Here is a 15,769-nt window from a genome sequence, read left to right as displayed (position 1 = left end):
ACACAATGTTGGACTAACCACACAAAAATGTCTAGAAGTCATATTTTCTATGACTTGACATGGAACTATTAAACATATCATCTTACATTTTCTACACATCCAATCCTCCTGAAAACTTGTGTAAATGCTGTTTAAAACTCACACTGTGCCAGAATTATGTCATGCTCACTGTGGAGTAGAAAACCCAAATGCTTTCATTATTTTATCCTCTACATACATAAATGACATAAACGGGAACGCGTTGTCTCAGCTTACAGGATATACACTATAATAAATACAACAGGCTCAGTGGAGTCAGTGGTGAACAAACACAGAGCAGATTCATCTGAACGTCACTGTACAATGTAAACTAGGTCATTCAACATCTCATTAACTTCCCCTCAATATTATGCAGTTCATATGATATATTCATGTTTTACTAACTGATCCAAAGTTCAGTTAAAAATTTTGGTTGAAGTTTCTTGTTTCAATATCTTTCTCTTTCCAGTACTATCTCCACTACTATACCCCCCCCCCCCTCTCTCTCCATCTCTTTCCACCCAGTTCAAAGACATTTGGCTTCAATAAACCAGCAGGTTTGGACAATCGGGACGTAAATGCTTCTGTGTGTGTGTGTGAATGCGCACATAAGATTCTGCGTGTGACCTCTGAATGCGTTTCTTTACTTTATGAATGCTTTATTCAGAAACCAGTATCCTACACAGTACCACTGGTTCTCAGTCAGGTTTTGAGGTATTTTAGGGCCCTAAGATAAATCTGTAAAGTCACAAAATCATTTTGGAGAAAAATGAAACATGATCTATTGTAGAGGTCAACTTCATTCTTTGGTTGAAGTACTCTAAAATTAGTTTCTGGGGAAACTAATTTGTTTCCCCACTGCAGCTTCAGCGAGGGCACAAGTTCACGTTTGTGAGCTCATGTGTTTAACTTCAACCACTACAGTAGTTCATGGAGTTTGTTCCAAACAATAAATTATTTGCAAATATTTCATACATGTGTATTTTTTATTCCAGTTCTGTTTCATGCTGTTTTAATATTTTTTATTTATTTTTTAGAAGGTTGTGATTTAATATATACACGTTTTAGCTGCTCAGTTGAAACAATGAATTAACCTCTAGTTATAGCACAGATATTTTAGTTTACATGTAAATTAGCCAAAAGACCTGGATATGAGAGGATCAGACCGGAGGCAAGTACTGTAACCCTGGTTTGAGGGACATTTAGGAACCAGGACATTTAGAAACCCTGGTTCCTAAAATGGCTGAACACGCCTGATCCAGGTAATGAGCAGCCAAGTTAGAGTCTGGAGGACCTTTTCACTACCCTCCAGTATTCATGCTGTGCTTCATGAGAGCAGAATGAAAAGGCCTGGTAATGTGGGGTCATGAACAGTCCTGCCAGTACTCACTAAATATTTATACAACGCCATTTCCCCTAAATCAAAAAGGAGGTGATTCTTCCACTTGTTGCCAGCAGAGATGACTTCTCTTTGGTTAGAATTTCACATAAACAAAGGGCTTTCAACCCTTTGTCCTAAACATCTGGACTTGGCCTTGGTCGCAGCGTGGCTCTGCATTAGCTGTCGAAAGGCACTGAATTATGGTGAGTGTCGCTTCGACAGACACCTACCTCAACAAAATCCTTAGGGCACTTTTCTAATAATAAATACTCATTTATTACCCTGCTTTAATAATTGCTGTTGACAGATTTCCCAGCTTGTCAAATGAAATTTGTTCAGAACATTAATTTTATTAGTATCATGTCGTACAACTGATACTTTATAATCAGGACAATCACATGTATGAGGAGATAACAATAAAAACAGGCAAGTAATACTAGATGTATTAGGTTAAAACTAGATGTAGTGTATGACAAATAGGATAATTGTACAATGGTGAACATTATAACTATGCTTGAGCCCAACGTCACTTTGGCTGGAACAGGAAGAGCTGGTAATCACTGAATGAGCCACCGGCTCCTGTTGGAGGTTAAAATGATGAACACACGTCCTGATTCTTGTCCTCAACAACAACTAACAACTAAAAAAGAACTCAGCATGAAGATGATGACAACAGTGAACAAAGGCATTGATAATGATAATAATTTATTTTCACCAAGATATGTAATGTACTGTAGTGTGTGCAACATATTCAAGAGGATGAAGATAAAGAAAACATGATAGTTATAATAGTAGCAAAAATGAAGAATATGAAGAACTGACTGAGCAACAATAGAGCAAACACGTTTCCTTTAATGGTTCAGGACTAAAAGAAGCAACAGATAAACTGGATGTGACTAGGGATTAGCGCCAGAATGAAACAATAATCATGGTTTCAAAGTAGATGTTTAGTGTTAAGATGCCTGTTGCATCAGCACCTTTAATAATAAATAAAAAAAGAAACTTGTGTAGCAGTTACAACAGTTTGAGTGATGATGATGAGGAAGACTAATGGCGGAGCTGATGATTTTGACGACGTCCAATTACACAAGCATCAGTGAAAAAGGGGAGGAGGATTAGACATCAAATCACAAAATGATGAAGGCGAAGACAGCGATTATGATTATGATTAAAGGTTTTGCTGATGACGACGTTGCGTGTTCGCCGACGACGAGGGAGACGTCCTGAGTGATGATGATGACGATGATGGACTGATTGGTGATGAGGATGAAGAGTATCACAGTTTGCATCAGTGGTGGGAGTGTCCAAGGGGGGTAGAGCCGCTCCGCTGCGAGCTCGCGCGCATTCCGGAGTGGATGTTTTCATATTCCAACTGAAAGGCTCGCGCGCGCAGGGCGAAACGGACACGAGGACGGTCCTCCTTATGTTACCTGCAGTTTTTTCTCCCCGTTGCCGCTTGCCTTCAATGCGTCCCGGGGTCATGTCGGCTCGGTTCGGTCTGGTGCTCGCGTGCGCGCTGCTGTCGCTGGGTCGCGCCCGGCGGAGCTCACCGGAGCAGGAGGATGTGGAGGGGCGAGTCAGCGGCGCCAGATGCGCGTCCAGGTGCCTGACCCTGCACATGACGCAGCTCACCGCAGCCTTCAGGCGCCTGCAGGTACGTCCTCACCGACAGACGCAGACTTCAGCTGCACGCGCGTACGTCCCCGTTTCAGGTCAATCTGATATTACGCGACACGTAGTCATGATCCACGCAGATTAGTGGGATCAGCAGCGGTTTATGCTTCACGGTAACGTGTTTACATCCAGATGTGTCTTTTGTTTCTGCCACACCTGCTGGAGAAATATCAATATTATGGTTCATGTAATTAGTTTAAAACTGCTCATCCAAATCTTTGACATTCTTCACCTTTTATTAAATTGTTCTATAAACAGTGGCCAGATTTTCCTAATCAGCCAAGGTGATGTGTTTTCATAGGGTGAAGTTATTAATCTCAGACTGTGGTTCACGTCAGGAGGTGTTGAACTGTGTTCGTGCCGCGCTGACTGAAGTCGCCCGGCGCGGCATCCGCAGCCTGAAAAGCACCAGGCTGCTGGTCGCTGACGGGAGAAACGACTGGTCCCCAGTTGCCAGCGCTGGCGCATGTACTGTGGCCTTTGTAGTGAGGAATGTGAGATTAACAAGGACATTAGGACGTTACCAAGTTCGAAAAGCCACTTATCGTTAACGGCTTCAACATGTGCATGAGTGTAGTGGGTGGGAAAGTCATTAACCACCGGGTTGAGCCCCAACGGCTCAGCGGTGTGTAGAAGAGTGTGCGTGCACGTGTGTCTGTGCGTGGACGGAGGTTGGGTCTGGGCCTGGTCCATCCAGAACCGACTCCCACCACCTGTGCATTGGGTAATGAGGGTGGCCCCGGAGGACGCTGTGTGTGTGTGTGTGTGTGTGTGTGTGTGTGTGTGTTGGTGGACTTACTGGAATGAAGGTGTGCGAAGGGGATCGTGTGGTTTAAAGTCTGTAAAGTGAGGGGCGGTCAGCAGATTCAGAGCATCAGACTGGAGGCGGCTTCGCCAGAGGCACCACGTTCATTTTCCTCTGGGTCTCATTCTTAGAAGTCTCTACTTTATTGTGTGTCACACTCACTCAGTGTAACTGTGTCACACTCAAAATATTTTACACGGAAAACAAATCATGTATTTATTACAAGTGAAAATCTATCATTTGTATTTATTTCATCACTGAGTAAATGAAACAGAGTTTTCATTGATTTTGATATCGCCAAACGGAATGAATCCTGTGTTTTTAGCACAGATGCAGCATGAAACATCTTAACACAACTAGTTTCTCCTTAGAAGCAAAGATGTTCTGTGATTCGGTTGACCTCTCGCCCACTGAGAAAAGTGAGACGTTGGTCGTGGTTTTTGCTTTAATTGCTCGTGTTTTGAATCTAGTTTATTTGTGACATAATTTATCCAGCGGGTTGAAATCAACCAGAAACTACTGTGTTGGGTAAATTTCTTTAAACTAATTTCTCAAACAAAAATATCAATATTTGCTTGATGGCTTCTATTGTGGAATTCGAACTTATCTTTGGGGCCTTTTAAAAGCATTTAGAGATGACCTAATGGGATATAAAAGTAATGAACTATTACTTAATCAATATTTTAAACAAATATTAGTTGAATATCTATGTATGTGTAAGGTATATTCATGAGGTGACAGTGACTTCAGTATTGATAGCTGCACAGTGATGAACTGGAACAGAAGGTGTGGATGTGACTCAGACGCTCATTTGAGGATCTAAATGACTGAAGACTTTGTGTTGCGCCGACGTGACACCAGCCTGTAAACTGAGCAAACAAGGAAACAAGTTTCCTCTGAGCCACATCCTGGGGAACGGCATCGCTCCCCGAGCCTTTTATGGGACAGCGAGGCGGCGCGGAGCTCGGGTGGGACTCATTCATTTAAACGACACGAGGCTCGAAGCAAAAAAAACAAAACAAAACAAAAACAAGATAACAACCCCAGAAAGTGGGTTAGTCATCGTCCAGCGTCACCGCGCTCCGACACACAGACACACAGCGCGTCGTCGGGCTTCATGTGGCTGAGCCCCGGCTTTTTGGCTCCATCCCTTCTGTGTGTGGCTGCGTCTGACTCACCAGACGTCTATTTACACCTCTCTTTCTGCTGCGTCTCTGGGTTTTCCACAACTTTCCCTTCTATGGTGTAATATGGTAATTATAGCTGGTTGCATGTGTGTGTGTCTGCACACACCAGTGTATATATGTTGGTATGTTGTCATTCCCAAATTCCTCCTTGATGCAAACTCCTAAAAATAAGGGAAAAGTCCAGGTCGGGCCTGTGGTGCCGGGTCGCTGGAGCGGATCGGGCCGCGCGTCTCGAACACTCGCGGGTCTGTGGTGCCGACGAGCCGCCGGTTAGCGGTCCGGGCCAGGGCCGAGGGCCAACGCGGGGCTGAATGGGCCGCCTGTGCATTCATGGTACCCGCTCTGCGGTAGGTCGCGCTGATCGGGCCGGAGGTCGCTGGGCCAACGGGTCACGCGCCGGGTCGAGCCGAGGCAACGCTCGGGGAGATGAAGGCAGGCAGACGGAGGCAGACAGGGACGGCCCAGCAGGCAGACAGGTGTCACGCAGGCGGCCTGGCGGGGACGGAGCAGGTGAAACCCGGCCCGATTCGCCTCACGGATGAAGCTTCTCGCTCCCTGGAGCCTGTCATTCGATCGGCAGGACCCGGCGAGGCGCCGATAAGGCTGCACTGACTCCTCACCTGAAGCTTCAAGACGGTAAATCACAGCTGGAACGGCCGGAGCTTTGTTCGCTCACCTGCAGAACGGGCCGCAGACAGAGAGACTCTGTGACCGCAGCAAATGCGCGGCGGCGTTTTACATCTGACACCTGCAATTAAATCCATCCTTCTTCCCACTGGTGTCTGTTTTCTTCTGCTGGGTCATAATTAAACTGAGGGGAACAGTCTGAAATTTACAGAAATGTGTTCACAGCATTTGCTCAGACACAGAAGGAGATGAGTATTTGAACATTAATAGCAACCAGGGCTTTGGCCAATTACCCAGCATGCCTGGCGGTGATGACATCATAACCCTCACTGTGACGTGTTAACACAGAGCTGGAGGCTTTGGTGCTGCACTCTTACTCACTCGGGACTTCCCGTTCGCCCCCGGCTTCCGGCTCCCGCTTTGCATTTAGTCGATCTTCTTGTCAAAAAGTGAGGGACAAAGTTTCCCAAAAATGCCAGGCTTGACTTCAATTGGTTGGAACCTCAGTCAGAGTTAAACCACTGGAGTTCAGCCGTGAAGTCACACGACAGGAAGGCAGATGACGATGCGATGGTCGGATGAGCTGAAGTCCATGTAACAGCCACGTTGTTGTGACACTCGTTTTTACAGGACGTGCTGCAAACACACACACACACACACACACACACACACACACACACACACACACACACACACACACACACACACACACACAAACTAATGAGGCGCTTTTGTCCGGAATATTCTGACCTCAACATGGACTTTTTGGGAAGAACTTTATAATCTGTTGAGTGGCAGTTAGTCATGATGCGTTCACAGACACACACACACACACACACACACACACACACACACACACACACACACACACACACACACACACATGCACTGTAGCTGTGTGTGCTTCTGGTCATCTGGGTGTAATTTGCAGAGTTAATGCCTCGTGTTAAATAGACTTTCTACTGCACCTCACCACAAACACTGACCACGACGCACACACACACGCACGCACGCACACACACACGCATGCACGCACACACACACACACACACACACACACACACACACACACACACACACACACACACACACACACACACACACACACACTCTCAGGTTTTATCACTGCATGTGGCAGACGGGTGATTTATATCTGGCCGCTCCTTCAAACACTTCAGGGTGTGTGCAGCTGTGCGCGTGCGTGTCGGCCACGCATGCGTCCGCGTGTTCTTACTGGACGTGTGACCGCGTCGCTGCTTCTTTCCTGCCTTCGTCCGGCAGGATGGGGTTGTTAGCGTGGGCCCAGCAGCCGTCGCAGCCATGTGGAAGTCCTTTAGTGCAAGTGTTTCTTGCTCCGAGGGTCATTTCTGTTGCTGATGGGTCTCTCGTGTGTCAGATCCAGACAGATTTCTCTCTTGGATCCCAGGCACAAGGAATGTAGAACGAGCGTGTGTTTTTAATGTTGGTATGAAATCCAGTCATGAACAGATCCATCAATAAAAAAATCGAATGGAATTTTTTGCAAGTTCTTGTCCCAAGTCGTTCATCATCGCATCGGTTGGAGGGAGATTCTCATGGTATTTTTAATGCACGGTGTCTTGAGTTTAAGTCTAAGGATTTTTTTTACCATAAAATGCACAGAGCCAAGGTTTCGTACGTCAAGAAGATGGAGCCATAGAAAAAAACTCAGACTTGAACCACAGCCTGTGTAAGGCCACAGTACAAGTACAATTTGAAAGGTCTTCATCCACAGACAAACGGCACAATTCAAAGTTCCCATTAAGAAAATACGCCAGAAGAATAAATTCCAGTGAGGCGGACAGCAGGCACCAGAATTTATTGCCCCCTGTTTCACAAGCAGTACCTCTCGTGGCCGGTCTCCTCCGTGCTCCTAATGCCTTTTTCCATCTTTCACCTTCTTTTGTCAGCCTCACTTTGCTCTTTTTAACTTCCTCTCAGTCGTCCGCGTCCAATTTCTTTTTTCTCCTTCCAGTCCTTTTCTTCCCTGGACTTTTTCAACATGTGCAGCTGTTTCGCCGTCACCGCCAGCCTCACACACTCAGACCCCAAGAAACCTCGCTTTGACCATCGTTTAGCGGCCATGCGGCACACAGACCCACTTCAGCTGCCTTGATTTGCTCTGACAGCAAATATGTCCCATGAAATTGACTGGGGATGAGTGTGTAAGCGTCTACATCTCTGTAGTATGTGTTGTGAAGGGCGGCTGAAGGGGAGCGTCAGGGAGCGGGGGTTGTTATGTTGAGGGGGACAGGCAGGGAGAGGGAGCGTGAAAAAGACTAGGCGACGGGATGAAGATGTGAGGCCGGCGGGGGGGGAGGCAGCTTTATCTCTTCTGGGCAAATCTGGAGGTGTTTAACGGGCCTTCGCCGCGTCCTCAGCTCTCGACTGGAGCGTCCACAGGTTTCCAGCTTTCTCCTGACGTCCTGTCAGGAGTTGGCAACAACATGGGAAGTTGGGAAAGCGCTGGCTGTTTTAAGCAAAGGACCGAGGGGCGACAGTTTGGGTCTGAGTGAGAAGCCGCAGATGCAGAGATCCTCTTCAATAGAACCTCTGGGGTACGAGCGTTCACTGCAACGTGATGGATCTCTCAGACACAATCATAATATTTTCAGCAGGAGCTCATAGATACTGGCTGATGTTGAGACGACCAGGACTCTGACCGAGACCTAATTATGAATAATGTGGATGTGATTAAGATTCGACCTTATATACGAGGCAGCATTTATAACCATTTGGTGTCCGATCACTCAGAGTACTGAATCGTTTATAACATACTATCACTATATGAAAACATTTTTAATAGAACACTAAACGCTAATAATCAGACTGTGCAGCAGCAGAACAGACAACAGACACATGCTGTGACTGAGAGGCCACAGGTCCTGTTTCAAAACGTTCAAATAAACAGATTAGCGACGGCTTTATGAAGATGAAAATGCGCCCGGCGTGTATGTTCGACCTCAGCGCTGTCTGCTAAATGTACACAGACACTTTGTTTGTTTAGGAGAGCTCCACGCGGCTCCTTCAGCCGGATGACACGCGACTTTACAATATCCAGAGAAGAAAATCCGGTAAACATGTCTGTTCGGCTTTTAAATCGGATTTAGCTCTCGACGCGGGGCCTCGTTACCACATGTCAACGGCGCTGGAGAGAAACAAGAGCCTCCTCCGTTGGAGCGTCTGAGGCCGAGACCTGTGTCTATGGCAACTGGGCTCTGCATCACAGAAACAGCACCTGGGTGGCGTCAGAACGGGCTGTGAACACAGGCGGGAGGTGGAGGAGGACGAAATCCATCCTTCACAACAGACCTGCTGCTCATCTGTTCATCAGGGGCTTTAACTGTTCTCAGCGATGTTCCTTTTAACACTCAGAGATTAAGTTAAACCAAGAGCGGCAACATGAGGCAAACTGACTGAATACTATACTGGTAAATGTGTCCCAGCAACGTTCTCACGTCCAACTCTGAGCAGCGCCGACAGAACGAACCGTGTCTCTGTAGCTGCCAACAGCTGGACGGCACAGCTGTAGCACTGGAGACGCACGGCGGCGAGACTGTGAGAGGAATGAGGCGAAAAAACCCGGCCGAGGACTTGGAGCGCGGACCGTTTTCACACATGCTGTTTGCTCAGTGGCCCATCGCTGCGGAAAGCAGGCGTGACTGCGGGTTCGTCCTATTGGAAATGTGCAGAAATGACCCCCGTGTGTTGTGACGTCTCGTCTGCGGGGCTGCAACCATTTTTACAGCAACAGAAAAGCCCCATCCTTAAAGGCCGTGTAGTGACTTTGACTCGATTCAGCAGCTCCTGTGCCCTGAAAGCCTGTAATCCTTAATCTCTGACCTTTGACCCCACCACCGTCACCCCAACCTTAACCAGTGACCTCCTTCATACCAGAAGCACAAATACAACTTAGCAGGAGTGTGTGTGTGTGTGTGTGTGTGTGTGTGTGTGTGTGTGTGTGTGTGTGTGTGTGTGTGTGTGTGTGTGGCTAGAGATGAGCCTGGGGAGGGTTGTCAGGAGGGTTCATGCCTCATACTGTACCTTTACATACTCAGCAGATGCTCCCTCCAGGCGCACACGCGGCCCCGGGCGGATGCAGGACACACACCCACAGGAGCCCAACACTTGTTTTGATGTCGCATGACGGCAGCGTGACTGCGCTGGCGGTGACGTAGCGCCGCTCCCACGTTCCCCGTCTCACCAACAACACATGAATCTGGAGTGCGGCGTCAGCGGAGAACACCAAACGCCCTCTGCTCGTGCCTTTTGCTTTGAGTGAATAGAAACCTGACGCGACTTATCAGATCAGCGCTGCTTTAATTCCTCCGTCTTCCTGTGGCTGCGGTCGCGTGATGACGTCGCCCTCTGTCCCAAGGTTATAATAGTCATGTTTACCGGTGGTCTTGACTCACTCAGCAGAAACTGTGCACACACACATAAATCTCTGTCTGGTCCAACCACAAACACAGTGTGTTCAGTTATTTTTCACCCAGAGAAGAATTATGTAAATAAGAGTAAAGTTGAACGTCTTTCTGTCTGTGCATCTCAGCTTTGCTCCAGTTATGTAATTTAGTTGTTGACCTTTTATGAGGGATATTTTTCCTTCTGTCTGCTTTTGTTTCCTTGGACGTGGCCTCTGGCTCTGGGAGCTTCATCTCTCCCTCCGTCTCTGCGTTTGCTTTAATCCTCCTCTTCTGTGTCTCTTCCAGAGTGACCAGGTTCTGGTTTGGTGTGAGAACCACAGACGCTGCTCTCAGGTAATCACAGATACACGTACACACGACCTGCCTCATGCTGACGCCCTCCAGAAACCAGTCTCACCTAAACCATAAGCTCATAAAACCAAGTGCTCGATGGGGAGTGAAGACCTGGGGGGTTTGCTGCTACTGTAAAGCTGCTACTGTAAAGCTGCTACTGTAAAGCTGCTACTGTAAAGCTGCTACTGTAAAGCTGCTACTGTACGGTAGCTCCAACTGAGTGATGCGGTGCCACGCGTCACCTGTGTGTTTCACATGTGGCATTTTTTGGCGTAAGTCAAGGAGTGGCTAATGGGGAATAATTGGTTTGAATAAGGTTCAATAAGCGTTGTTATCAAGTGGCAGAGTGATGGGCTGACCACCATGTTACAACCAGCTATAATAATGGATTCAATAAGATCTTATTGGAGTTGCTGCTCTGATGACTTTCAGACGTTCAGGACTGTTTTATGCTTCATGCTGTTTTAGTGTCTACTGTAACTTTCATTGCCTATAATTGACTGCTCCTGTAAAAGCAAAGGTTATGTTTTCGTATAAAACGAGGCCCTTTAAATCTGCGACCGTCGCGTATGGAACAGAAAGGAGCCTGTGTTTGGCCCCTCTGTGCGTCTGTGCTAATTCATTGTTTGATTCAGGAGTTTCCATGTGGTGTATTTTTAGCTGGCAGTTTCGTGCGCTCTGCAGCAGCAGCAGCAGCAGCAGTGCTCCCAACGTTCCCAGCGCTCCCATAGCTCCCAGCGCTCCCAGCGTCGCGGCCCTCGGTTCGGTACCGTGGGTGTCGGAGACGGCTGGTGCCGTCGCTCAGACAGAGTGGGCGTGTTTAAAGCATGCTGTCATTGTTTTTACCCAGAGACAAAACAAGTTAGGTCACAAATCAAAGTACGCTGGATATGTTTGGATCTGAAATGCTTCTTGACCAATACCAGGTTTTAGTATTTCCTGAACCTGCTTTAGAGGTTCAGTGCTTTTCAAAGAACACGTTAGTAGTATTTTACATGTCTGAGGCATGTTCAAGCTGCCCCACAAATTCATGACAGTAGTGAGTGAGTGTGTGTGTGTGTGTGTGTGTGTGTGTGTGTGTGTGTGTGTGTGTGTGTGTGTGTGTGTGTGTGTGTGTGTGTGTGTGTGTGTGAGTGTGAGTGTTGGTGTTTGGGGGTTAAAGGGGTTAACGTCAACAACAGCCTAGACCCGGCTCAGTCTCAGAACCATTGTTGCCGTGGATACCACACAGGGTGAGATCAGACATCGCCTTTTAACCGTGGTTAACCCCACAACACAAACTACAAACACACACGGCTCCTCCGACCCCTCAGCCAAACCTGCCTGTGTCATTTCCCTTCTTGTTTTCCTTCCTTTGCTTTCATTCCCGATGAAATGCAACAAAAACAAAGCCGGTATCAGAACAGAACTGTCCTCTCCGTGTGCAGACCACATCTTTTCCTCTCAGACAGTCTGAAACTGTGCAGATACGCGGCGTCTCTTTGTTGCTCGGTTGACTCGCGAGGTAATTAATTTTTACTGTTTTATAGTCTGCTGAAAGCTGATCCAAGCCAATTTGTAAAAGTCACTGCCTCAAGCCAACAACAATAAATTAAAAGAGAGAAGCTCGTACCCCAGTCCTCAGCCATAATTGCTAAGCTTAATCAAAATTATGCATTATATGATGGAGTCCAACACTGCTTAATGCTCCAGGGTGGGAGATGTTTAGGACTCACAGTTTGCCTTAATTTATTATACACCTTGGAAGCGCTTCATGCAGTCAGAAAGGTCTGTTGTTATTATTTCATGGGGTAACAACGTTCCCCGGCCTCGATCTGTTTTTATTATTCTGACGTTTTTGATTAGTGTGTTTGAAAAGAAAACCACAGTTCACAGCAGAGAGAGCCACGCTATACAAGACATTGTTTGATATGCATGACTTATAAATGATTAATCCTGCTCACTTACTCATACAACAGAGTTTCATAGACTTTAATGCAAACATGTAAGTAAATATATTAAATTAAATAAAGGTTTACTATAAACATGCTGCATCAAAACATAATTATATCAGAACTTTAAAAATATAAACAGAACCTTACCTGTCTTATACTTGATAAAACTAGCAAATCTGTTTAAGCAGTAAGAGGAAACAAGTGAGTTTAGAGAGTAAAGACGCTCAGTGACTGTTATTATAGATCATATCTCTGATTATAGTCCTGAGGATTAATGGAGCTACAGTCTAGACCATTCTCTCCACAGCGGGATGGGAATAAGAGCAAGCAACTGTTGATCTGAAAAACACTCCCCTGCAGGTCGAGTATCAGGCCGCTTCTCTTGGGAGCGTCACCGTTATCGTGTTTATAAACTCAATTTAAGGGCCATTAATTAGCAAATCGATCAAAACGCGGCTCGGCCTCAAACCGCATTCCACTGCAGGATCTCATGAAGCCTTTTGGCAGCGCCGCATACATTCAGGGACTCGTTCTAGGTCCTCATCCAGACCTGAAGCTGTGCTGGTGTAAGCTGTTTTAACATGTGTGAAGCATAGGCAGCACATCACACCCCCACACAGAGTAGTGCAACATGAAACTGAGGGATGAATTTAATTTTCCCATGTCATCTTTTTCACTTAGGGGGCTTAAAACTTGCAGTGGTTCATGTTTCTTGATGAGGGAAAAGGGGGAAAACCACCATTCAAAAATAGCTGCTGTTTTTTTGATCCATCCTTTCTGTCGGTTTCTCATGAACATCTTCATTTGTTTCATAATTAAATAGGAAACAGAAACATCTTCTTTCACTTGGAAACAGACCTCAGATGCTGTAAGACATTTCCTTTTACTACAGTTTACATTGTTAATGCAAAACTCCTTCGTTAAGAGCTTTTAAAGAACAAATAGGAACGGAAGTGAGGAGAGAAGTGGACCACAGAGAAGATAAGCCGTCTGGACGACTTTATCTGCCCTGAAGACACACACACACACACACACACACACACACACACACACACACACATGCCAGGCTGCACATATGGTTCGTGTCACATCATCAGTGGACTCTCCCATGGAAACACACATGGGACCTCGTGAGGCTAAACTAGGGTCCTCCCTCAGTTCCTGCATGTGTCCATCTCCTGCTTTTATCTGCTCTCTCTCACTCGCTCTGGAGGATCACGCGAGGGCACTAAAAGTAGTAACGTTTCCCATGTGTGTGAGGCAGCGGTGTGTCCTCCAATAAACAGCTCTGACGCAGATCTATCAAGCCCTATTACTACCTCGTAAGGTTGGAGGGTCCTGTTACTGGGTGTGATACTTTTGTACTTTTAGCATTGGTTGATTTCATGGTGTGCTTTAAGCCCAACTCCATTACGCTACTGAACTCGCGCTGCAGCTTCAGCGTGAGCCAGTCCTCGGCCGAGCGTAGCTGGACGCCTTTCGAGTCTGCGGAGCTCAGCGGGGGGTCCGGGCTGCAAAGCCAGGTCTCGCTGCTGACGAACAACAGCCGCTGGAGCAGCTTTTGAATCTGTGCGCGAGCAGGTCCCACGCGGCCGGAGCCAGACAGCTGCTGGATGCTTGTCATTCATCCCATCTCCACCCGGGGTTCACGCACCCAGGTGAGAGCTGGGACGCCAGCTCCTCTGCTGCAGTTTGAGGTTCTTCAGGATGCTTTGAACGGAGCGTGTGCGGTGAGGGGAACCGGCCAGTACAGCTAAAAGCAGTCATCTGAATACACACTCCTTCAGAGCCCGGCTAATAAACGAGGGGAGAGTTCCCCTGGGCTCCGTCTCCATGTTTCATCTGAAGTGCTCATCTCCGTGTCCTCCCTAGATTTTCAGGGATCCCGGTTGTTATTCTTTCATTTGCACAGCAGCTGCAGCCTGCGTCTACCCTGAGCGAGAACTGCCTAACATCTGCATCTCCATTTTCCCCTGCTTACTTCCCATAGTCATCTCCAAGCCTGTCTGTCTGCTGTTGTTGTTGCTGCATGTGAATCCAACCCCAGAGCAATCAGAATAATTCAGAAATACAGGCCCTTGATGCGTTGGCCACCTCTAGAGTTTCCTCTGAACTTTCCTGCTTTCCAACGGCCTGGCGAAACACTAACACACGTTTCAAAGGCATTTTTGAAATTTGTTCCGCTCCTTTTCATGTGTGCGTTCCCTGCTGTGTCTGTGTACTGTACATATGAGTATGTGTGCAGAGTAGCATGTCTTAGATCTTAAAGAGTGTTAAGCAAAATCAAACAACTTTATTCCCATGTACGAAAAATTAGTTTCTTTCTTTTATTCATCAGTGTTACATTTTGTTCAGTTGTTATTACTGCTTGAGGTCGTAAAAGGCATCAGTGAATCATTAGTCAGGAATTCAATTTGATGGTTTGATGAAACTCATTGGTTTGCCTACGTTGAAATACTGACACGGCTCAACTCTGCCGGCAAAAATGAACAAGTCCAGAACAAAGTCCGAGCTCGGGTCTTTGAGGTTGAGCGTTTGATTCCAGGTGATGGGGTTCAGTTGTTTCAGTTTTCTTGGCAGAGTAGAGTGGACGGATCCATATCCTGTGAAGTCTTTTTGAATCTAGTGCGGTCACATTTATAATGTCCGTCTTCTGTCCGTCATGGTACTGGAGCCGTCGTGCCCCTTCTAATCACCATGAGACGTTTCTCTACTGGGAATAAATGCTGTAGACAATAGATGTGTTATTATCACTCGTAGACAGTTTTATTGTAACAAATGTGCTGTATAGCAGCTGGAAGCGCACTACATTTGTCAGGTAAATTCAGGTATAAGTGGTGCCATTGGCACCAGAGCGCGAGCTAACCAGCGGTAATATGACAAATGATGGCGACACGCACGGACGCTGAGCACATCTGGTCTTCCTTTGTCTCTCTCCCTCCCTCCTTTGGGCCAGTTTCACTGTTTGTCTTTCATCTCCTATCTCCTTTTCAACTGACACTCATTCCTCCCCCTCCTCCCCCTCCGTCCGCTCCGTAACCACATCTCTCCGGCGCTCCCTCTCCCATTTCCTCCCCTCCCTCCCTCTGGCTGAGTGTGGCTGTCATGCCTCCGCCGTGGCAGGTGAGGCCATAAAGCAGCGGGAGAGGCCTGCGCGGAGAAGGTGTGTGATTAATTATTGTGCGTATTCCGTGTCGGGGGCGCGTACACGCGTACTGTACGGACGCAGGCAGTCATTAATCTCGCCGGTGTTGTGACAGCGTGATGCTGTGTTAAACAGTAACATCTCTGACCTTTGACCTGGGCCGCGTCCGTAGCTCTCTGTTTCTGGCTCACACACATAACTCATCATGTCACCTTCAAGG

At 47.0% G+C, this 15,769-nt stretch overlaps 1 protein-coding gene and 1 long non-coding RNA gene across 2 annotated transcripts in view; one reads left to right on the top strand and one right to left on the bottom strand.

Annotated features, from left to right (window-relative positions):
* Positions 1–2,486: 2,486 nt before the first annotated feature.
* Positions 2,487–15,769, top strand: part of anos1b (anosmin 1b) — a 27,876-nt gene continuing 14,593 nt past the window's right edge. Inside the window, exons 1-2 of the mRNA XM_055508225.1 lie at positions 2,487–3,053; positions 10,423–10,470. Of these exons, the coding sequence (XP_055364200.1) occupies positions 2,823–3,053; positions 10,423–10,470 (279 nt within the window). The 5' untranslated portion in view covers positions 2,487–2,822. The remainder of the gene's footprint in view (positions 3,054–10,422; positions 10,471–15,769) is intronic.
* Positions 14,709–15,769, bottom strand: part of LOC129603996 (uncharacterized) — a 1,115-nt gene continuing 54 nt past the window's right edge. The window contains exons 1-2 of the long non-coding RNA XR_008694509.1: positions 15,698–15,769; positions 14,709–15,130 (exon numbers count right to left, since the gene is read on the bottom strand). The exon at positions 15,698–15,769 is cut by the window's right edge and continues 54 nt beyond it. This is a non-coding gene — a long non-coding RNA (uncharacterized LOC129603996). The remainder of the gene's footprint in view (positions 15,131–15,697) is intronic.

Source organism: Betta splendens, chromosome 4, assembly GCF_900634795.4.
Source record: "Betta splendens chromosome 4, fBetSpl5.4, whole genome shotgun sequence".
Lineage (NCBI taxonomy): Eukaryota > Metazoa > Chordata > Actinopteri > Anabantiformes > Osphronemidae > Betta > Betta splendens.
The sequence above is the reverse complement of the archived record's forward strand: the minus strand, read 5'-3'. Positions and strand labels throughout refer to the sequence as shown.